The 23,388-nt window shown below is 41.1% G+C and overlaps 1 protein-coding gene across 1 annotated transcript; it reads right to left on the bottom strand.

The window, feature by feature from the left end:
- Positions 1 to 10,919: 10,919 nt before the first annotated feature.
- LOC137146995 (G-protein coupled receptor 35-like) lies at positions 10,920 to 13,306 on the bottom strand. The gene is made up of 2 exons (XM_067538645.1): positions 13,194 to 13,306; positions 10,920 to 11,963 (listed from the first exon to the last, which is right to left on the bottom strand). The coding sequence occupies exon 2, from the start codon at positions 11,934 to 11,936 to the stop codon at positions 11,004 to 11,006; it is 933 nt and encodes a 310-aa protein (XP_067394746.1). The 5' UTR covers positions 11,937 to 11,963; positions 13,194 to 13,306; the 3' UTR covers positions 10,920 to 11,003.
- Between the last annotated feature and the right edge of the window lie 10,082 nt (positions 13,307 to 23,388).

Genomic DNA, 23,388 nt, shown 5'->3' with positions numbered 1-23,388 from the left:
AAAGCTATGACAGCTACACACCAGAACTATGCTCAAGTAGAGCCAGAAATGTTTGCAATAGTATTTGTCTGTATTCTATTTTATCGATGGAGAAAAAAATAGCTGTGGAAACACACCGCAAACCTTTTGAGGCTATTTTTAGAAAAATCTTTATCCAGTGCTTCACCAAGAATTCAAAGTGGATGCTAATGCTTCAGAAATATCAACTGGAAGTTAGAGACAGGCCATGAAAGAATTAGCAATTGGTGATGCTTTATCTGGAACATACATGTTGCATGGTGAAGGATTAAGCTGAAATAGCCATCATGAGATTTATTGCCTATTTGCCTATTTCAGAACTGAAACTGTAGGAATTTCAAGCAGCTAATGCAAATGATGTTGTTGTCCTGCAGACCTTAAGACAAACTGTTTTGCAAGGATGGCCCAATGAAGTACCAGAGGATACAGAGAGGAACTAAGCGTGCAAGATGGACATGTCTTTAAAAGTGACGGATTCATACTATCAGAAAGTCTCAGAAAAGAGATCTTGGCTGTTATTCACGATGGTCTTCTGGGAGAAGACCAATGTAAAAGGAGAGCCCCACGTGCTATCTATTGACCACGCATGTGTAGTAAAATTGAAGACATAGTTCAGTCTTGCAACACATGTCAAACCTTCAGAAACAAAAATCCAAAGGAACCAATGCTACCACATGAGGTCCCAAACAGACCTCAGCAGAAACTAGGCATGGACCTGTTTGAGTTTCAAGGTGCAGATTATCTTATTCTAGTTGATTATTCCAAATACTTAGAAATCTGCTTGTTTCAGGACATCACAAGTTTCTATCATCAGACACTGCATGTTTTATATTTTCAATGTGTGGTCTACCTGAAGAACTCATAATTTACAGTGGACCACAACTTTGCTCCAGAGGTTTTAAAACTTTTGCTAAGTAATTCACCAAACATCAAATCCACTGTTACCACAAGCAAATGGAATGGCTGAGTGAGCCATTCAAACTGTACAAAAGATTATTTAAAAAAATATCTAGATTGAATAACACAGATCCTGTCTTAGTCTGTTGGACTATCAGAATATACCTATGACAGATTTAGGATCACCTGCTCAGTTCTTAAGGAGAAGACATCTAAGGTCCAGATTACCAACTTCACCACAACTGTTGCAACCCAATCTGATAAAAGGAGACATACAAACTAGCCTACAATTGAGACAAACAAAGCAGAATTATTTCTTTCACAAAGAAGCCTTTATTCCCTCTGGGAGATGGAGAGTTTATTTGTTTGTATTTCTCAAAAAGCAACATGGAAATCTGCAAATATGAGTGACCAGCGCACTGCCCCACTGTTGAGACAGAACAAGGAGATGTTTATAGAAGAAACAGGATTTGATGAGTTCTAAAAGAATTGTGCAGGAGGGGATTGGAAATATGGAACAAACAAACTGAGACAATATCCATTTAAGAAAAGCAAGCAATGCCAGACCGGTCTCCTGAGTCTACTGAGTCTCAAGTGGTCATTTTGAATACAGGTTAAAAAACAGGACACTGATACTCCTGTTACTGTCTCTAAAGGAAGAGGGATAAGAGAACCTAATAGATACAGAGACTAATTGGTCAAGATCTTTAAGTATTCAGATTAGAGTTATGGATACTAAATTAATATAGGTAAAAAAAAGTTGAAATGTAGTTAAATTATATGTAGAGTGTGTGTGTGTGTGTGCGTGTTTAAATAAAGGGAAGTGTAATGATAGTGGGAACTCTGGAGTAGTTACCCATTGCGTTGAATGCAGTGAGCCTTATCAGCAGAAGCACGTTGCTTGGGCGTTTGCAGCCAGTGTAGGCAAGCCCGCAAAACCTGAGTGTATACTGTTAAATTAAAAATCTCCAGTCTCTTGTCTTATGTCATAATAGCCAGTTGACAATTGCTGTTACACTCTGTCCGTCCAGGAAGTTTAGGGCCAGCTGTAAGATGAACAACAGAGAAAGAGACAGGACCAACCCTGAAGTCAATAAGCCTGCAGTGGGATTTGAGGGCTCTCAGCACCTCACTGATTTTGGCCTTCAGTTTAGAAACCAGCGGTAACTAATGTGAAAATGTAACACGCTCACAAAGAAATGCTACTTCTTTTGTTCTGAAGCCCCCAGGTCACCCCACCACACTTTCATAGTAGAGCAGAATACTAGTGACCAGAAAGTTGTTTTCCCCAGGTAGTCTTACTACAGCTGTTAAGCTAGCTAGTGTCACTGATGCCTTGTTCCCACAAATTCTTCCATTATCAGCATTGCCAGAAGCTCTGTAAATGCCCACCTCAGAAAATCCCCTCTGAAAGTAAAAGAACCATTCCTCTTTCTAGCGCTCTTGCCAAAAGGGAACTTGCAAGAGCGGGGGAATGCAGCGGGTTTGCACTCAACAATATTTTCGCTGTTGCGCAAGCAGCAGGGGATTTAATTTGGCAAATGGTTCTATAAATAGCAGGTCCATCCACCTCCATGGGAAACTTTCAAAGAGGAACAACAGTAAGGAGTGGTGTGAGAGAAAGAAGGAACTGGTGCAAAAATAAGTACGAATAAAATAGCACGGACTCTGCACAGAATGCTGTCAAATACATAAAGTAAATATACTGAACAAATAGACTTTTGACTTCTAGCCACTCCAAATACAGCCATCTCGGGTGATACTGGTAACAATAATAAGTTAAAATAATTGCAGACAGGAATGTGATTTAAAGATGGTGTCCCTTCAATTCAGTGATTGTCAAGCTCTATTGAGTAAACCACTTCTAAAGCTCTTTTTTTTGCCTTATCTCATATCCCCTGCCAGCTTCACAATGACAAAAGAAATGCTTGCTCATATCAAAATATTAGGGTAATGAGCAGACAAAATGGAAATAAGAGTCCTTTAATCCAGTGGTTGATGCTGTGTGATTAGGTTCCCACCCCCACCATCATTTTGTCTCTGAGCTATTTCCTCTCCAGTTTATCAAATAAATTTTTTTCTCTCACTTCCTGTGTCTCACACTGCTCTAATCGCATGGATCGCTTTGCAGTTCGGTTTCACTCTCCTGTGTATGTACCCTCCAATGTGGGTGTCAGCTGCAAATTTGATCTTGGTTGGATTTATGTCTATGGCTGGTCTACACTTGAACTGCTACAGCTGCACCAATATGGCACCTCAGCAGAGAGACACTGCCTACGCCAAAAGAGGCGGTCTCCCATTGACCCAGGTAATCCACCTCCCTGAGAGGCAGTAGCTGGGTCACATCAACCTACTGCTGTCTACATGGGGATTTAGGTCAGCTTAACTATACTGCTCAGGGAGTGTGGATTTTTCACATCTCATAGTGACATAGTTAAGCTAATCTAATTTTCGAGTGTAGACCAGTCTAAGGCTGACAGGAAGACCTGATGTAGCCATGCTGGATTTAGAGAAATGCTTGGGTATTTATCACTTTAGATGGTCAGAAAAACTTTATGAGATCCAAGGTTTATTGAAGTAAGTGGACTTTGGATCAGACCCAGAATCCAGACCTGGGCTATAACTAGAAGGAAGTGGCATAGCTTGAAGGCAGACAGACACTTCACTATGATGACAGAATTAGTTCTGGGGACCACCACTGGTCCATGGACCAAAGTATGGGAACCTCAGCTTTAAATGGCTATATTGTATTTGTCCAAATTAGACCATAAGATTCTATGGGCAGGAGGAAGTCATAGTCTATGGTCTTGTATAAATTATAAATAACTTAAACATGTACTAATATATTTACATTTAAAAATGCATCATCTAAACCCTTTCCTCAATTTATCTGTTGAGCCCTTAGTTGTTCTTGATCCTTTGACCCTTCTGCAAATATGGCTGATGTCACAAGAACCTAAAATAGCACAGAAAAACCACTGTGCTATATATATTGGGAATGCCATTAGCTCATTCAAGAGATATGGAGAGTCCTGGACTCAGTTCCAGCAGGTAAGTAAAAGAAGAAACTACTGTCAGCTGCTATAAAATTCATTTGCAATATTTTATTAGTGCTCTGAGCTCTTCAACTGTTGCTCAAAACAAACTTTACAGTGCACCTTTTGAGAACTCAACTAAGGTATAATAATTGCAATCTATAACAAAAGGGGAAAGTGACCAAACTCTGCTCCCAGTTACGCCAGTTCAGTACCAGTAACCCAATGGCTATATTCAGTTCTTCCCATGTAACCCCACTGAAATCAATGGAACTTGCAAATGCAGGTGTGACAAGGGAGTCTGGTCGAAGTGTCTGATTCAGTGCCCGTTAAATTCAGTGGGAGTGCTCCCATTTACTTCATTGGACTTTAGATCAGGCGCCACAGGCATGTCTACACTGCAATTAAACACCCACGGCTGGTCCGTATCAGCTGACTTGGGCTCATGAGACTTGGTCTACAGGGCTGTTTAATTGTGGTGTAGGCTCCTGCGAGGGTGGAGGGTCCCAGAGCTTGGGCTCCAGCCTGAGCCTGAACGTCTAGACTGCAGTTGAACAGCCCCACAGCCTGAGCCCCATGAGCCCAAGTCAGCTGCCATAGCTTCAGTGCTAATGCCCAGAACCTGAAAGAGATCAACCTTGAGGCATGGAAATAATAAATGAGATTAACAGGCCTGAGGTTACTTAAAAGAATTTGGGAGAATCTTGCATTATATAGAAAAGGCCATCAAATACAGTTCCCATTCACCAGCATTACTGAGACATTTTTCTTAAGTATCAGGGAATCTTACTATATAAGATCCAATTATTGTCGAATTAGACACTAAATAAATGTCCTTTATTATTCTTTGCCTGAGATTTTGCCTGATATTTAAGCACTTCTCTTGTCTTCTATTTTATCATGGCTTGCTAGTTGGCATCTCTGTCACTTCATCAGTTATTGTCACTCTGCTATGGACTGCATAACCTAATTATATCCCTTTCTTGCTGGCATCTGAGCACCTGTATGACAGGAAGAATAAATAACCCGAGGTTTTGCTACAGCATGATGGATAGCTATGTAAAATTCACTAATCTATGCAGGTCATAAAATATAGGGTTTTTTCAGATTAAATTTAATTGATACTCAACATAAACAGCTTTGTCCATATTTAAGAGACATCTTCTTTGGAAAGTCATGAGAGAAATGTGACAAATAATGTGCCTGCCTGTGTCCGGCAGAGGAGTGTTAGCTGACATTCTTAGGTCTTTAGCTGACTGCAGATTAATAAGCACCCTGATCTCAAATATTATGTAGCATTTAGTTAACAGACACTGCTCATTCATGAGGCACAACTTGGTCCTCAGTGCTCTCCCGCAGCTCCAGTGTTGTGTGAAGTAATTACAACATGAGTATCTTAAAATGCAAGTCTGTTGAGGAGAGTCACTCTGTAAAAACAATGATTTTTTGGATCAAATTTGCTCAGTTCACAAGTATCAATATCACTTGTTCCAGTAGTCATTGTGGCACAGAGTCTTTTGGGAAGGGAATCCTTTAGTTTTCTTGGCACTCCCATGGTCTTTTCTCCCCTCCCCCCATTTCTGCCTTTCTAGAGGCTGGAAGATAGGTGTGTTATCACGAGAGACAAAACTATCCTAACGGTTGTTGAAATTTAATAGAAGGTTGTTTTAACAGATGGGGATACTGAGACAGATACCCTAAGACTAAATACGTCAAATTTGTGTGTCTAATAGGGTCATATTTTGGGTTCCTTCACAGAAATACAGAGTTCTCCTAGCTTACCCTTACATGAGGTTCCGGGATCAGAGCTGTAGAGATATTGTGCTGACTCATCCTGGCACCAGACCAGGTAGGTGGTTCCAATTAGCTAAAACTTAGGGTTGAGTTTCTCCCTAAGACGGTGGAAAATAGGGCCAAGGAAAAAGAGTCTTTGTTGTTTAAGTTAACAGTCAAGCAAAGGCCAGAAATGGGATAAGTTTGGATCCTTTCCTAAGTGTGTACATTGTGGTAGATGTGCTACCTATTTACAGGTACCTAAGTTAGCACCTAATTTTCAAAAGGAACTGAGCACCTGAGCTCCTATTGATTTCATTTTAAATGATGGGAGTTGTGTATGTTCAGAATTTGAAAATCAAGTCATGTAATTAGTTGCCTATCTGTATACATATTTGTATTTAACTTTAGGCACCTACATTTTGAAAATTTTGGCTTAAGTGACTTGCTTAAGCTCATGCAGTGAGTCAGTTGCAGAGTCAATTAATATGGATTCTCATCTGTGCCATGTGTGAGGGTGGTGATTCTTTGCAATGGGGGTACCTGTTCATTTGGAACACGGTCTCCATTTTAATCAAAGAGGACACAAAATTACCTACAAATGCTTTACATTCCTCAATCAATTTTTTTTTACTGAGACCCTTTATATCGGTCTCCACTGTGGAGTTTTCTAATTTTCAGAATATTTAACTCTTGTTTTTGTCTTCTAAACTTGTAGGCTACATCATTAGATTGCAGATTGCAGAAAGCTGGGGAAAATGTCACGCAAAAGGAAGTTGAGTGTTTTGAAGTAGGTAGGCTGGACTGCAGATCACTGTGCTGGGTTTACTAAGCCCAATAAAAAGCATTTACTCAATGAGGAATTGGTCAAAACAATGAAAGGTCATAGAGGTGAATGACGCATGCAAACTCAATGTGTGAATGCTGTTGATGCAAATTACGATATTGAAAGATTTCTGGAAATGGTTGTTTTTTAGTAGTAATTTACTAATTAATGTTCTGGATATTATTTCTGACTATGCCAAAAACCCACAAGTCCATAGCCTGTCCCACACAGTCTGTCTATGTCTGATTAACCTCTCTTTGTTTTTACATTGGTAGACCTCCATTAACATCAGTATAGCTACTTATTTACTTTGGAGTGAGAGGAGAATCAGGTTTTGGCTATGTCTACATTGAAAAAAATAAACCCATGGCAGTGAATCTCCGAGAGCAGATCTGCAGATGCAGGCTTGTGCTATGGCACTAAAACAACCACTATAGATTTTTCTGCTTGAGTTGAGAGACCTATCCCCTGTCAGAGCTCAAGATCCAGCCCGAGGGGGAACTTGCTCCTTTTAGCACCATAGCACAAGGCCAAGTCTATAGAGCAGGGCTTTGAGAGTCATTGCGGGTTTGGGGTTTTTTTGGGTGTAGTGTAGACATAACCTTTAACCCTGTGAGATTTAATCTCTTAAAGGCCAGATCAACAAAGCTATTTAGGTTCAATGGAAGTTAGGAGATTAAATACCTCTGCAGAGCTGGGCATAAATGCCTAAATCGCTTTTAAAAGTAAGACTGAGGCGTCAGCCCATGCACTTTTGCAAATGTTACAATTAGCCTAATAAAGACATAGAAACACCACGCCTCTTTCACGACTCCTTTTTTTTTTTTTTTTTTTTTTGCAGTTTAAGCATCTCGAAGTTATCTTAAGCAGCCACAAAAATGCTTTCGGGGCAGGATTTTTCACTTATTTTCTGTTTGACATCCCACTGAACTCTTATCTTTAGCCTTCTGCCCTGCAACAAACGTCATTCATAGGCTTATTCCCCCTCCCCCCTAATCCTCGTTCATGTACACATACGTGTTCTGGCTTTCATCAAGCTAGCATGAATGTAAATGTCAGTGTAGCCGCAGCAGCAATGGTAGCAGCAGCAGCAGATACATGGCTCCACTGTGCAGAGTACAACCCACCAGGTATTTACTGAGCTGTGTGACTGCTGCTGCTATCCATCCTACCATGGCTACATTACAATTTATACCTGTGCTAGCTTGATGAGGGCTAGCAGGGATGTGTACATGAGCAGGGAAAAAGCACCCCCCTTGCTTGAAGTGTAGGCCTACCCTTACAAGCAAGAAAAAACAGGAAACCCCCACTTAAGAAAGCTAATAACAGTAACTCTACAGGTCTACATCCCGGGGTGAGTAGGTTCTGTAACATCAGCCAGAATGCACTTAGAGAAACATAATGTTGCTGATACCTTTTCAGTTCTCTATTGTCACTGGGGAATTTTAAAGCTCAGCCACTTACTTTTGTAGTTACTCATTTTATAAAAAGCACACTTATTGCTCATGATCGGAGCCTGCCTGATGGCTGTGGAAACTGAACTCCTCTATTAAGTTGCAGGATGAATGCAGTGCAGGAATTGACAATGCCAAGTTTCCTCTCCCTCCCACTAATATGCCTGGATCTTGCTTTGGAAGGAGATCCTCTGATGAGATGGTTTTTCAGTACATTGGCCATTCAAATCCTTGGTCCTTCTAGTGAGACTACCAGAGACTGTTAGTGAGGTGAGCACAGGGAGAGGAATAGGAGTTGTTCCACAAGCAGACAAATGCTATCAGCTAATTTTATGCCGGATACTGAGTAGCTTCCACATGGAAACAGTCACAGTTTCAGGATTAATTGCATCTTTGAATCCCCCTTGTGATCTTCTTTGAGGGTACCCTCTTAAGGTTTCTGGCTCCCTTGGGGAGAGACCTGCACCTCTAGCCTTCCAGACTAGGGGTTTTAGCAGACAGTCCTGCTACACCTCACAGTGGTTTCCCCACTGTGCAGCACCTGTGGTTAACCTCTCTCTAGGGGCTATAACAGTGCACCCCCATCATCAACCAGCCTTCACAAAGTAAACGGGATTTGTTCTTAAAATAAAAGCATTACAGAGAAAACATGCAAACAATAAGATCCTATGCACCTGCTAAAAACTTAACAGAGGTTATCCATCAGTCTTATGGGGCCCTAGTAGGCCAACATCTTTCCAATTTTTCCACAAGAGTAGGGGCCTTTGGACAGGAAGTCCTGACTGCTTGCTGGGTCACAAAGAAGGCCTGAGTCAGTGTTAACCCAGCTTTTTTCCAAAGTCTGGTCTCTGGACAATCCAGTTTGAATGAGTATAGACGAGCTTCCTCTCTGGAGGTACCAATCTGCATGAGTTGCCGTAATCCGCTCTCACTGTTTAAACTAACTCCTCTTTTTGTTGAACTCACTCCTATGGGTATTTTTTGATGTCGGGGAACAATGGTACAGTCCAAGTGGATTTACATTAGGCTAATGCTCTCCTAAATCACTTTCCTTTTAAGTACAAATACCAAAATATGGGGAAGATTAAAAGGCAAGTTTATTTCATGGATCAAACACAACAACAGCGTAAGTGTGAATGGCAACAAGAGGAAGATAAATATGTTACAGAAGCAAACACAGTCCAGGAAAACCACTTCACAATACACCTTAATAAATACAGTAAATTACTGGTCCTTACCTAGGCTTGCTTTATGAATTATTGCTAGGAGACTCACAATCCATTAATCGCCCACAAGGCAGACCCTGTTCACCGAGTTAGGCAAAACCCCAATGACTGTTCATTTCTTCTCTGATAATGCTAAAGAAGAAAAAAGACTACAGCCTTTTCAAAGCGCTTTCATGGAGACGAAGGCTCTTTTTCACTCCCCTTCAATTACCCAGTGAGTTAGGCCCAGATCTTGCTGCCGGTGAAACTGATGACAAATCTAAATGGTGCTGGGATCTTGTGAGCCATTTTGAAATGCTACTCATTCAAATTTGTTCTCGTTACACAGCCTGCATTCCTCCTACCTCCGCAGTGTATGGCTTCAGGGATTTCATTTTCAAATGTTAGAGGCCTGCGTTCCTGCACAAAAGTGTGTGCAGATGTGCAATTATCACACTTATGCATGCATATCAATGGTGCACTGTTAGATAGGCATTTAACTAGCTGGTTTTGCATATTAATTCCAATTTGAATGTGAAGTAATTGTGTATTCTGGGCTTCTCAGAGTTTGAAAATCCAGTTTTCAATATGCATCATCAAGAAATTCTCACCCACCGCCCCATTCATTCAAGATTACTGTGAGCATTTTTTATCAAGAGGACCAACTTGTGACCCTTCCATGCCTCGGGCAGCCACCTGAGAATGCCAAGGACAGGGCAGGCTGTAAAAAGGGAGCAGATTCTCTCTGCACTGGTGGGTGGCACTGAAGCCAGACTTCCCAACCAGCCACCAACTGTGCTTTTGATTTCCTACACTGGTTATCAAGAAGCCAGTATAACCAATACACAAAGACCCCTTTACTGCATTCCAGTCTCCCACTTCCCAATCAGCCACTAGGTCCAGTAAAGAGACCAGTTTTTTAAACTCTATGCTCTTTACTAAAAAGCTTCCCTCTGACCCCAAAGGGTCAGCCACAGTACCAGATCAATATAAGTTTGGATCTTACCCAAAATACCACACTGCCAGCCAATCCTTTAGTAACTAAAACTAAAGGTTTATTATAAAAGAAAGAAACAAACCATAAGAGAAATGTTAAAGGGTCAAAGCAAATCAGATACATAAAAATGATTGAAAATCCATATGCATCAAGTTTCTGGGAGAATTGTGGAGTTGCAGGCTTGTACAGTTCCTCTGGCATACATCCAGTATTTGGATGGGTCTTAGTCCTTTGTTTCAGTTGCAAGTGAATTGATCCAGAGGTAGGTATGTGTCTGTGGCTGAACAGGAACAAAAGACAAAATGGATTCCCCAGGCCTCTACCTTATATACCTCCTGGCTCTGGCCATGCTGTTTGTGGAGTTTTACAGGAACTAAAATGGAGTCCAGAGTCACCTGGGCAAGTCCTGGTGACTTATCAGGTATATCCCTGGCTTCTCCCCCAGGGCCCTTGCACCTGGGAATGTCTTAATGGGCCATTTGGCAGGCTATTGTTCTGTAGCCCTCCTGTCTGGGTTGTTACCCAGACAGCACCATTTGAAATGCTGATATATCAAGGATATGCACAACATATGAACATAAGTATTACCATCTTACCTAATACATTTTAAACTTTCTAACAGTACCTGACATGGCATATCTCACATGAATTATTACGGTTTTGACATTGATGTTAAACCATATACTCCCCCCTCCTCCCCTGCAATCTAACTGTCCTGCTTTTTTCATGTTGCCTCCCTGGGGGAAAATAAAATAGTGGGCTAGGGCACATATATATATTATCTACATTTTATATTATCTAATGGCATATGGATAAATGAGTCTTAGCAGACATCGACTTCACAGATTTGGTCTTTGCTAACATGGAAGATGCCTCTTGAAATTCCTGGTTTACAAAATAATAACAAATGGCATCTAAGCAGCAGTTAGTGTTTGCTATGATTGAGGCCAGGTGCAAGAATTCATTTCCTCTGTGTATTACTGAGCAGTTAGTACTGGTGGCATCCACTATAAACCGAATTATGTGCCCAGTATTAACAGGTAAGAAGCATATTATGAACACAGCCATGTTTGCTGAAACAATGTAGATAGCTTTCTGGATTAGCTGTTCCTCATGTGGTTTTCTGTTCTTCATTCTCACAAGCTTCTTAATGATTTGAATTGAACAAAAGCTCAAGATGATTAATGGTATAAAGAATCCCACAATACTAAAGATTAATGCCCCTTTGGAAGGCTCTGTGGACAACTTTTCAAAGCAAATTCCATCGTGTTCTAGCTTCTCTAGTACTTTAGTTAAACAAACAACACTTATCATTAGTATCCACAGAGCTCCACTGATAACTGCTGCCTTGAGGGGGGACCTTAGAGTCACTGATTTTAGGGGGCACATTATTGCAATGTATCGATCAATTGCTGTGATGGTGATAATATAGATGCTTGCATACCGATTTATAAAGTATGTAGATTCTAAAACGAAGCACAGGTTATCACGGGGGTTCCCACTTCTGTGGAAAAATACTTTGAAGGGCAAAGTGAAGAGCAAACAGCAGTCAGCAATGACTAAGTTGATCATGTACACTTTGGTTTCTGTCCATTTAGTCAGTTTACAGCAAAATACCCAGAAAGCCAGAGCATTAAATAGGACTCCAAGAATGAAAACTGGGATGTAAACTATCAGTTGAATGCGATGAAAAGTTTCATTCACTTTGATGCTGCTGTTGCTGCAGTTCATTTCTGGATTTGTTCTGATGCACAGTTACTGGAAAAGAAGAATTTAAATGGAGATATGAAATATAGCAAAGTCATGATGATTTATTTATTTATTTCTTCAGCACGTAGGCAATGCATGGTGCTTCGGAGAGCTAAAATGATGGATCCCTGCCCTTGGAGTTAGGGCTTACAATCTAAAAACTAGTCATTCTCCTAACCTATGAACTTAAATACTCCAGGAGGGATTGTGTGGAAGGTCTGCTATCTGCTGCCTCTTTCCTGGGCTCTATCAGATAGTTTTCGTATCATTAATTATTAAGTTGCTTCCTTGCTTGGTGGAGGCACCTAGTGGTCTCAATCAGGGCATCATGGTGCTACACTCTGTACTCACATGGAATGATGATATAGGCTTTTGCCTTCTCTTTCATGTAGTGAGATTTGCCAGGACCATCTAATTCAGTCTCTGCCTCAGAAACATCACAGCAATTTGCCAAATAACAAGCACTTGGAGGATGCTGATGGGCCTGTCAGTTGATGGAAGGTGGAGCTGGACTCCTCCATGTTACTGGATCTGAGCACCCACTCCTGAAGCAATACCAGCTGAGCAGCGCTCTAAGCAGAGAAAAGCGCTGAGAGGCACTCAAAGCAGAGATTTCCTAGCAAAGAGAGTTCCCCCTACCGAAGGAGTAATGGCTCTTCCCACAAACTCTATGACTCTCCTGGGGTCTCAACAGACCAGACCACTCCTGGTGGACGACTATTTTAAATCCTCCTCTCCCAATCCAGCCCTTAGGCAGCCATTGGCGCCGCAGGGCTAGGGTAGCCTAAGCTGCTTTGGCCCCAGAAATCCCCTTGACAGGGGTGTTCCCAAACAAAGGGGGAGGGGAATGCAAAATTTACTAAAGTAAATGAGTGTTTGATTCCCCATAAAATATGCTGGGGGAGAGGGGCAGGGAGAGGAGATGTTAATGTGTGAGTCCCTATCTCAGTCCCACTTACAGCACAGAAAGAAATAAGCAGAGATCATAATGAAAGCCAGACTAAGATGACACTCCAGCCGGCCCTTCTAAATGAGTGAAAAGCACACAAGCACAGCCTTTTGTCTGAATGCTGCCTGATTATTGTAAAGGCACCTGAAAGCTTCCAAAGTGAGCAGACACACATCTGTGCCTCTCTAGCTAGTCCCTGATACTACTGAGGACAGAGAAAGTCATTACGACACAGCACTAATGAAACGAGGAAGATAACGCAAGAACACTAATAAAGAATTAAAAGTTACCTGTTTGTTTGTCATCTCCTAAAAGCCACAAGATTAACACGCCACAGGACAGGCTTCAGAGGACACTTTACTTGAGTCAGATGTTTTAAGTGCTATGCTGCAGCACACAAAACACAGAGACCTTCATGTGGTCACGCTGCTGGAAGGTTAACGCTAAAAACAGCCCAACTTTATTCCATTGGTAACAGTTCCCGCCCCTTCTTTAATGTGGTTGTCTGTGCACCTTCCTGGTCAGATACTTTTGAGTTTCTTGCTGCTCTCTATTGCATTACGCTTTTTCAACTCTAATTATACTTGAAGCAGAGTTGAAATCTTCTGTTCATTTCCCATCTGCAGGAATTAAACAAACAAAAAGGGGTTTGCATATATTTAAATTTTGATGCCCTTTACTTATTTAGTAATTTCACACCTAAATAAAATCTATCAATTTTATAGTACCACGTTGTTGCCTGTAGTGGCTGGCCCATACACAAGTGGGACAGAACTTTGTGTTCGTGCCACCCACAAACCTATGATATTGCTCAGCACAATCTAGCCCTGTGTTACATCTGTGCATAGCAGAGTTGGTTAAAAAAAAAGCCATTTAGTTTTACTTGTCCATTTTTGAAAAATTTCAATTTTTCCAAAATTTCCTATGGCAATATTTTGTTTTCCTGATTTAACAATTGATTTTTTTCCAATACTTCTTGCTGTTAAAAAATGGTTATGGGATACCCAGTGGCTTGGGGGGTACAACGGACAAGCATCAGAGTTGTGCCTGTTTGTGCTGAGAAGGGTGAAGGCGGGCAGGCCACAAGGGACGCTGGTGGTGTGTGTTCAGGCTGGGCGGTATCTCAATAACATATTATCTGGTTCAGCATGAAAAAATAGTCACCGGTTTATTGTGTCCCTCGATGGTTCTAAAATGGTGGTGTTAGTTGTGTAATTTTGTGGTTATTCATATTGAAACATGACGTTTTGTAATGTCTTGTGGTTTGATGCAAAAATTGATCTTTTCCAGCCTAACATGAGAATTTTGAAGCTGAATAAAATACTCCTGTTTTTGAATGAAAAAAAACCCCATGAAATTTCAGAGGTCTGAATGCTAATTTGTAGCATTTTCACAATATGCAAAATGCCAATTTTTTAGATTTTCTTTTCCCAATGTTATTGTGTTTCCTGAAGCCCTACTATGTCCAAACAAACTAAAGTGCATTTGATGGGTGTTTCTGCTAAAATGATCAATAGTGCCATATTGCACACTGTTGATATTTAAACTGTCATCACTCATTATATTTCAACGGTAGTACAGCTGAGCTATTTTTCCATTCTCTGTTTGCAGACTCCCTAATACTGCATGGCAAAACTCTGAGTTTCGTGGGAATTTTGCTAGTAGGGACTGAATAAACACTACATAGTTATATTATATCACTGTTTTAAGGAGCTGGCAATCTGTTTCACCTTACGCTGTTAGAAAAGGATGTGAAGGTTTTGCTGGCTCAGAATACTTAGAATTATTGCATCACCAGAGGAGTTACAGGACTGTGAGACTCAATCTTGCTGCAAAGCCTACTGCTGACTATGTATGTATGAACAACTTCTGAGCCCCTGCTCTCCCCAGAGAACATTCACACAGATCCCAGCGAGGGCCTTTGGCAGTGGAACGTTGGTGAGGAGGGTGAATTTGTAGTGGTGAAAACTGCGGATTATGTTGATATCTTGCCCTAAACTGATATGAAATAATTTGCAACTGGATTCATGGGCGCAAATATTTTGGGCACTGGAAACACATGAGAGAATGAAAGATTATTTCATGACAAGACCCACTGACAGCAATTCTGGGCCCAGGGCAGAACAGTTAATTGCCCCCATAGAAAGGGATGGCTGTGGTGCAAGTAGACTTCTACTGGAAGTTTTTACTTATTTATTATGCGCCATGCAGGTTCCCAGGCAGTTGAGGAGGTGGCATGGACTCCCCAGGAAGATTACTGATGAACCCGGGAAGCTGAGTAGCAGATACCATGCCCTCAGCCCCTCTGGGAACCTGCATGGCACATAATAAATAAGTTGGGTTCAGGGGATCGGGGGAGAGCATGAACAGCTGGGATCTTGGGGGTTATGGGAGTGTCGAGGAGAGAAGAATATGTATGTAACCTCCCATCCAGCTGGACTTTTTTAACTCTCCAAGCCCCTGGGCAATTAGTGTTTGTAGGATTGAGTTTTTAGAGCTTCCTTGTAGTTTTTCCAATTTCAGCTCTCTTTCCCTCCCCACACAGCAAAAGTGTTTTTCCACCAAAAATGGCTTCATTATAAATCCAAGCACTGTTTATTTTTGCAGAGATGTTACAGCAAATTGTTAGTGAAGATTGGCTTTCCCTTGCTGTCCAGGTACTGGTGGCAGAGAGTTGCAGCAGGTATTTGCAGCATCCCTTGTACAAAATAGTGCGACTGCTTACCAGCTGTTGAGATAGTCTTAGTCAGAATGTCTCTGAAGGATCATGGAGAGGGTGTCTGGGTGACTGTGTGTGGAGAGCTGTATTGATCACTAACACAAACCACTGGACATCTGTATAAAATGTAATTGCTGAAGCTCTGACTTGCCTAACACACAGCCACCCTCACCTGGGGTGTAGGGACTGACTCTGACTGAGGATGTCATAACAGTCTGATTGCACTCCTAGCATGGGACCGATGGACGCAACATTCCTTTTTTAATAATCATGTGAAACAACTGCTAGACCCCGCCCCCATTTCTGCATACTCTGTAACGTGTACAAGGATTGGCTCCTGTGGCTTCATTTATTCACTCGGTCTCTTACTCTTCACAATTCACACAACTTAAGTATCCAGATGAATAAGTATTGAGTTTCACAGACACTCATTCAGTGGCATGGTTTCATATGTCCTCCACGTCTGCTGCTATATGACTACCATCACTTAATTATGGGCTGGATGTTACCATCCTCGCTCACTCTGACTAGAACTTTTTGGCATAGTCTTGCTGGGCATGAGTAAACTTGCATACAGCTTGATTTGAGTGCAAGATTAAACTATAAATAAGGATGTGACAGTCTGGGTTCTGGAGCCAATGTTTTCAGGTTAGCTGAGATAAGTAGCAACACCCTGAACCGATAAGCTTGAAATGTAGATAAAGAAGTGAGCCGTAAGCAACTGAGCCTTATACGATCTGCAAAGCAATTGGTCCTTACTTGATTCATATCATGTCCAAACCAATTAGATTCAAGAAGTATATGATTGATAGGAGGTAGGGAAAATGAATATAAACTGCGTGGTGTTTGGAATTGCTCTATCACTTTCTAATCTACCTAAAGCATCTGCCTCTGGCTAGTGTGGGCATAGAATTGTTACATGCCTAATAAAGTCACGTGACTGATGAGTCAAACAGAATTTTTGGTTTCCTCATAAATGAAGTGTTCTCCCTGCACTGGGTGAGATCTCTGGATAAGGTACGTGGGAAAGGTCTTGAAGGGAATCGCAGCATACCTCACTTTACAGGTAGTTTCACTTTACTAGGATCATTCACGGAGTAAGGGGTCATTCAATGTGGACAAAGAAAGGACAACAGATGCTGGGGCTATATTACAGTTTTTCATATAAAACAGCCCATAATTCTCACAAATGCAGTCCATGTACTCTCATTAAGATCTTTAATTCATTCTACTTTCTAGCACAACTTTTAATTGGTATAAAGATGCCCCACAAACATCATATCACAATGTCTGAGACCAACTCTCATACTCCTACTATATGGCTAATGTTAACAATTGACTACATTGACCCTGATATGCAATCAAACATTTGTTTAAAAAGATATTTGCTTGGGAGACCTAACTGCCTCTTTCCTTTTGTGCATGAAAGAGTATTTGCCCCCTTCAATTTCCATAGCATGCAGTACAAATGATGCAAAATATTTCTCACCAATGGCAGAACTTGTAAAAAAATCACTAATTTTCAGTTCACAAGACAGCAACATTTAAAAACTGTTTTCATTTCTTGAATAGTGGAAAGATTGTTTTTTGCATCTTAAACAGTTGTTTCTCATGTGACTATCCAGAAAGCAACACTTGATAGTTTCACACACCTCTGTGTGTGATAAGTTTGGTTGCTGCTAACAATGTTAGTTGCAAATAATATATTACAGCTGTTTTAGACCAGCAGTTACTGCATGTGTAATAGATCCTTGACTTCAAAAATTTGTAACATAAACGAAGCCTCCTGAAGTCCTGTGGGTATGAAGTAATGACAAATGGTATCCAAGCAGCAGTTAATGTTTTTTGGTTAATGAGGCCAGATGCATAAAAATGTTAACATTTTCTGTTGCAAAGCAGCTGGTGCTGGTGTAATCCATTACAACCCAGACAAAATGGTCATTGCTAGTGGGAAGCAAACATACCCTAAACTTGATCATGTTTGCATAAAAAATGCAGATAGCTTTCTGGATTAACTTTTCCTCACATGGATCTGTGTTTTCTCTTTTTTTCAAACGTTTCTTAATGATCTGTATGAAACAAAAGCTTTTTCTTTCTTACCACTTCTCTATTCAGGGTCAGTGACTTTTATAGTCTTCTTCCAAAACTCCTGATTGTACAGCTGCCTATTGTGTAAATTGGGTTCTGTCTAAGGTCTACAGAGGTATGGTTCCTGTACCACGTCTCCGATCTTCCTCTTGGTCATCTTCCATCCACAGTCATTGGAAGGGCCATCCTATTAATATAACTCTTGGGGCGCCATACTTGCATAGACACTTGGATCCCAGGATTCAAAACCTCAAGATGATTAATGGTGTAAAAAATCCCCAGACACTAAAGATCAAAGAATTTTTTTAAAAGGATTTTGGCATGCTTTTGAAAGCAGAATTCATCTTGAGCTGGAAGTCTCAGTACTTACTTAACTAGCACTTGTTGTTAATATCCAAAAAAGTTCCCAGACAAAAGCTGACATAAAGAGAGACCTCAAACCTTTTGCTTTCAGGTAGGTTTCAAAGTTGACGGTCCAGATAAGCATGAGTCTATTTATATAATAAATGGATTCTAAGCTTGGGCACACTGAATCTTGCTTTTCCTCTCTTTGAAAAAGGACTTGAGGGGCAAACTGAAGAGCAGATCCCAGACTGCTATGACTAAGCTGGTCACGTTCACTTTGGATACTGGCCATTTCTTCTGTTTACAGCATAAAAACCAGGGCATTAAATATGACTCCTAAAGGAAAACTAGGACGTAAACTATCAGTTGAATAAGTTCATGCTGTTGCTTCTGCAGTTGTGTGTGCCATCACCATGCACCATTATTGTAAAAGAAGGTTTAAAGACATGAAATAGAACAGAACACAACTGGTTTTTTTGGTGACCTGAAATAAACAGTGTAAGCGTGAAAGCCTGTCTTCTTCACCGACAGAAGTTGGTCTAATAAAAGATATTACCTCACCAACTTTATCTCTCTAATATTCTGGGACCAACATGGCCATGACAACATTTCATATAATATATGACAGTGGCAGCTCTCTTCAGAGGGCTTGCTCTCTTTACATGTAATGTAAATCAGTAATTGGCTCCGATTGTGTTTAATTTTGGCAAGTCTCCATTCAGCATGTGTTGATTTTCCAGTGCTGAAATTCAAACTATGTAGTGGTATTGCTTTACGTTTTAGATTTACTGTGGACAAAAGTATGGGATATTTTACATTTTTTAAGTTTTCTATGTCCCTTATATTTTAAATCTAAAATTGGTATTAGTTATTAGGTATTATTAAGGATATTATTTATTAGTAACACCTAGAGGCCACAACTGAGAGCAGCAATTTGTTATGTTTTAGGTTGTGTACAAACACATAATCCCTGTCCATAAGAGCTGAGAATCTAAGGCTATGTCTACTGTCACGCTGGCTGGATTTGGGGGGAGGGGACATTTAGTATAGTGTTTGACATCAGTATGTCAAAATCATAATAATTCATGTGAGATGTTGCATGTCAGGTACCGTTAGAAAGGCTATAATGTGCTAAGCAAGATGATGTTTATGTTCATGTGTTATATGTGTAATGGAAGTTATGGATACGTTTGATATATCTGTATTTCAAATGGTGCTGTGTGGGTAGCACCTCAGATAGGATGGCTGAAGAACAATAGTCTGCTTAATGGCCCATTGAGACATACACAGGTGCAAGGAGCCTAGGGGGAGAAGCCAGGGATATACCTGATGAATCATCAGGACTTGCTCATGTGACTCTGGACTCCATTTTGGTGCCTGTGAAATTCCACATGCAGCATGGCAAGGGCCAGAGGCTATATAAGGCAGAGGCCTGGAATCCATTTTGTCTTCAATCCTGTTCAGCTTCTGCCACCTATCTACTTCTGGATCAAGTCATCTGCAACTGAAGCTGTGAAACAAAGGACTGAGACCCATCCAGGTACTGGAGGTATACCAGAGGGACTATACAAGCCTGCAAACTCCACAATTCTTCTAGAAATCTGATGTATATGGACTTTCAAATCATTTGTATGTGTCTGATTGCTTTAATCCTTTAACATTTCTCTTATAGTTTGTTTCTTTCTTTTTATAATAAACCTTTCATTTTAGTTACTAAAGGATTGGCTGGCAGCGTGGTATTTTAGGTAAGATCCAAACTTATATTGCTCTGGTACTGTGGCTGACTCTTTGGGGTCAGGAGGAACCTTTTTGGTAAAGAGCATGGAGTTTAAATAACTTGTCTCTTCACTGGACCTAGTGGCTGATTGGGAGCTGGAGACTGAAATGCAGTAAAAGGGGCTGTGTGTATTTGTGTACTGGCTTCTTGATAACTAGTGTGGGGAATCAGAAGCACAGTTTGTGGCTGATTGGGAAGTCTGACTTCAGTGACACCCACCAGTGCAGGGAGAATCTGCTCTCCTTTTACAGCCTGCCCTGACCTTGGCATTTTCAGGTGGCTAGCCTGGGCACGGAGGGGGTCACATCTACACTACACACCTTACAGCAGCACAGCTGTACCGCTGCAGCTGCGCCTCTGTAAGGTCTCCTGTATATTCATGGTATACTGATTAGCAAGAGCTCTCCTGCTGGCATAATTAAACCGCCCCCAACAAGTGGTGGTAGCTATGTCAGTAAGAGAGCATCTTCTGCTGACATAGCGCTGTCCACACCGACGCTTCTGTCAGTGAAACTTATGTTAGTCAGAGGTGTGGTCAGTAAGCAACAACATATGTTGATGATAAAAGGCGTGAATGGGAGACAGACTGAATTAGTCTAAACAAAAAGACTTAATGATATAATTCAAGGACCCTGTTTAAAATCACCAATATTGGGATGTTGGAAGTTAGGCTGGGCTATTCTATTCATCATTCAGTTCAACTTTATTGGATCCCATATGATATGTCTTTGATGTAATTCAAGGACTGTGTTTAAAGTGGCAATTAGGCCTAATTAGAAAAAAAGAAGAAAGGATGGGCTATTCCACTCATCATTCAATTCAGCTTTATTAGATCCCATATGATATGCCTTTTATGACTACAGAGAGAAAACATATACAATCCATCACCACAGCCACTTCCATAAATACTTTTAAAATATGAATCAGAACTTAATAAAAACTTCCTTCTTCAGCAAGATTCTAAATGGCCAAAAACTGCCACTTTTAAAATTACTACTGGAGATTGAGAGAATATTAAAAAAGGTTCTCTTCTGAAAAAATCCAGTGTGCTCTCAGAAGCTGGAAAATTCTACAATCCAGAAGACATTGAGGAAAATCCTCCAGTGCTCCAGATTTACGCTGACAAAAAGAAAGATGTGAAGAGACTCTTCAACATCTGTCTTTTGAGGACAGCAGTTTCCATGGTTTAGATTCAAGAGTTAATGAGGGTTCGATAACTCATTCAAGTGTGATTCAAAACCATGAGTCCACTTCAAAGCAGAAACCAGAAGGCAGACTTGGAATCATGAATCATAGCCGGGTCATCTTGTTGGATAATGTCTGTTACTCTCTTTTGAGCAGTTGATTACGTTGATTAAAAGCCATTGACACTAGGTAAGTAATAGAAAAACCCAAGGGCCTATGAAATTGGAGGTATTTTACCATGGAAATAAGGAATATACAGGTTGTTCCTCCATCTCCTGAAGGCAAAGATGGGGCAAATCTTACCATTCCCTTGGGCATCCTTATTTGAGAAAACTTTAGGGGGAAAAATTAGCAAAAGATGCTGACAGCCAACTGCCATTGGAGTGAGCTTCACGATCTCCTTGCACCCCAGGATCCAGCATGACACCATTGTGCCTTCTTCAGTCTAATCCTGAGGGCTGTCTTGAACAAACAGACCAGATGACACCTCACCTCCACTGGCTCTGACTAAATCCTGAACAACAACTGGGATGTGAGACTTTGTCTCCACCCTGCTCCCCAAGTCCTTTTCCTTCCCTACCTCATTTCTTCTCTTTCCCACCCCCACCTCCTTTATTCTTCAGTCTAATAAGAGTCTGGCTTAGCTGTCCAAAACTGCATGTTTTGCAATATCGCTGTAAACCTATGCTCAGAGAGGCAGCTAGAAGCAGTGCCCCAAACTGCTCAATGCTGCCACAAGTTTTTAGCTGATCAGACTGTGTATATGCCTGTGTTTTCCAGCAGTGAAGTTGCAAGTGAGAGTTACTGCCAGAGACTGCATTTACTACAATTTCTGTTCTTTTCTCTCCCCCTTTTGTGTGTGTATTGTTTTGACTTCTGGGGAAAAGGTTTGACTTTAACAACAGCAACAACCTCAGCTCCAGCCATCTTCTTCTCTTTTCCCTAAAAAGACTGTCAGACATAGGGAGAGTTCTTTCTAAATACCCTCTCCAGTGAAAGTGTGTGTTTGTGCGGGGGGCGGTGTTAAATTGAAAGCCTTACTCAGTACTTTACATTTCAAATGCTTTAACTAATTCTCCTTTTTCCTTTCTAATAAAAGGTGAAAAAATTGTAATGGTGTGTTTGCCCTGGTCCTGAGGTGTCCAAACCCTGGACCTTGTTTAAAACTGTATAAATCTGGATCTTTACAGGGTCATGGTAACACCTTTGCTTCTCTGGCCCATCTAAATTAGTGTAATGTGCCCAAAGGTAGGGCCTCTTACAGGGTTTGGAGGGGAGGAGCTGGAACAGCTGGGTGGACCATGGAAGCTGGTTGAGTGGGACTGCTACCTAAGCTGAGCAGCAAACCAGTCAGAAAAGACCATGCAATCACTAATTTCACCACGTTTACTATGTGTTAAACTTGCTTCCTGCTCAGTGACAGAGCTTTCTGATGCTGTTACCTGACTCAGTTGCACAAACTCCCATTATTATATTTTTGACCCAAACTTTTCAATGGGTTGCGAACAGACACTTGCTGTTGTGAATCATCATGCAAGAGAAAAGTTTGCCAATGCTGACATGCCTCACAACTGTTTTGTTGATTCTGCAAACATATATAAATCTTAAATGTACAGGTTGCCTAAGCATACAGGGTGAGAGTGCTTTTAGCCCTGCTTAAGTGATAGTGTGTAAACAGCACCACCCAAGGAGAGGCTCCTGGACTCAGACTTGTGACTCAGACACTCCTGGCACAATGGGCAATATGGATACTGAGTCGATTATTAAGTGACAATGTCTCTCTTTTGTTTCCCCTTGCTTCTTAGAGCGTAGTAATTTACCAGTCCAAGTTGCAACTAGCCCATAGTAACTGACGTTTGCACATGTGCACAGATATATGTATGTAGTGCAGGTTTATCTACACCCACCTTCTGAGTGGCTTGCTGTCCCATGCCATGGCATAATGATTCCATGCCTGCAAAGGAACGTATAGTTCTGAAAACCATTGCCCATATTTTGGCACTAGAGGTGGGCAAAGTCAGGACGCAGAGCAGAATGCTTCCAAAAGCTAAGGGCCGATTTAAGTTAAGGCCCATCTTTGTTTGTAGCCTCTCTTCACCAGTCAGCCACCTCCTTTTCTTCAGCCTGCTCCTTTTCTTCAGCCCATTATTTCCTGCACAGTGAGTGCCACGCCAGGTGTCACTGCATATAAACAAGCAGTTATAAATAGCTTGACCTACATCTCTAAGAGGCTGAATGCGATCAAAGTATTCTTACATTTAAAATGAGCCCAACTGCACCAATTTTAATTAAAAAAAAATCAATTATTCCCTGAACTGCCCACCTCACCCAAGAGCGAACAGATGGTATTTTGATACTTGCCGTAAGTGAC

This window comes from Emydura macquarii, unplaced genomic scaffold, assembly GCF_026122565.2.
Source record: "Emydura macquarii macquarii isolate MOO-44397 ecotype Brisbane River unplaced genomic scaffold, CSIRO-AGI_Emac_v2 contig_499, whole genome shotgun sequence".
Taxonomy (NCBI): Eukaryota; Metazoa; Chordata; order Testudines; family Chelidae; genus Emydura; species Emydura macquarii.
This window is presented reverse-complemented; position numbering and strand designations above follow the sequence as displayed.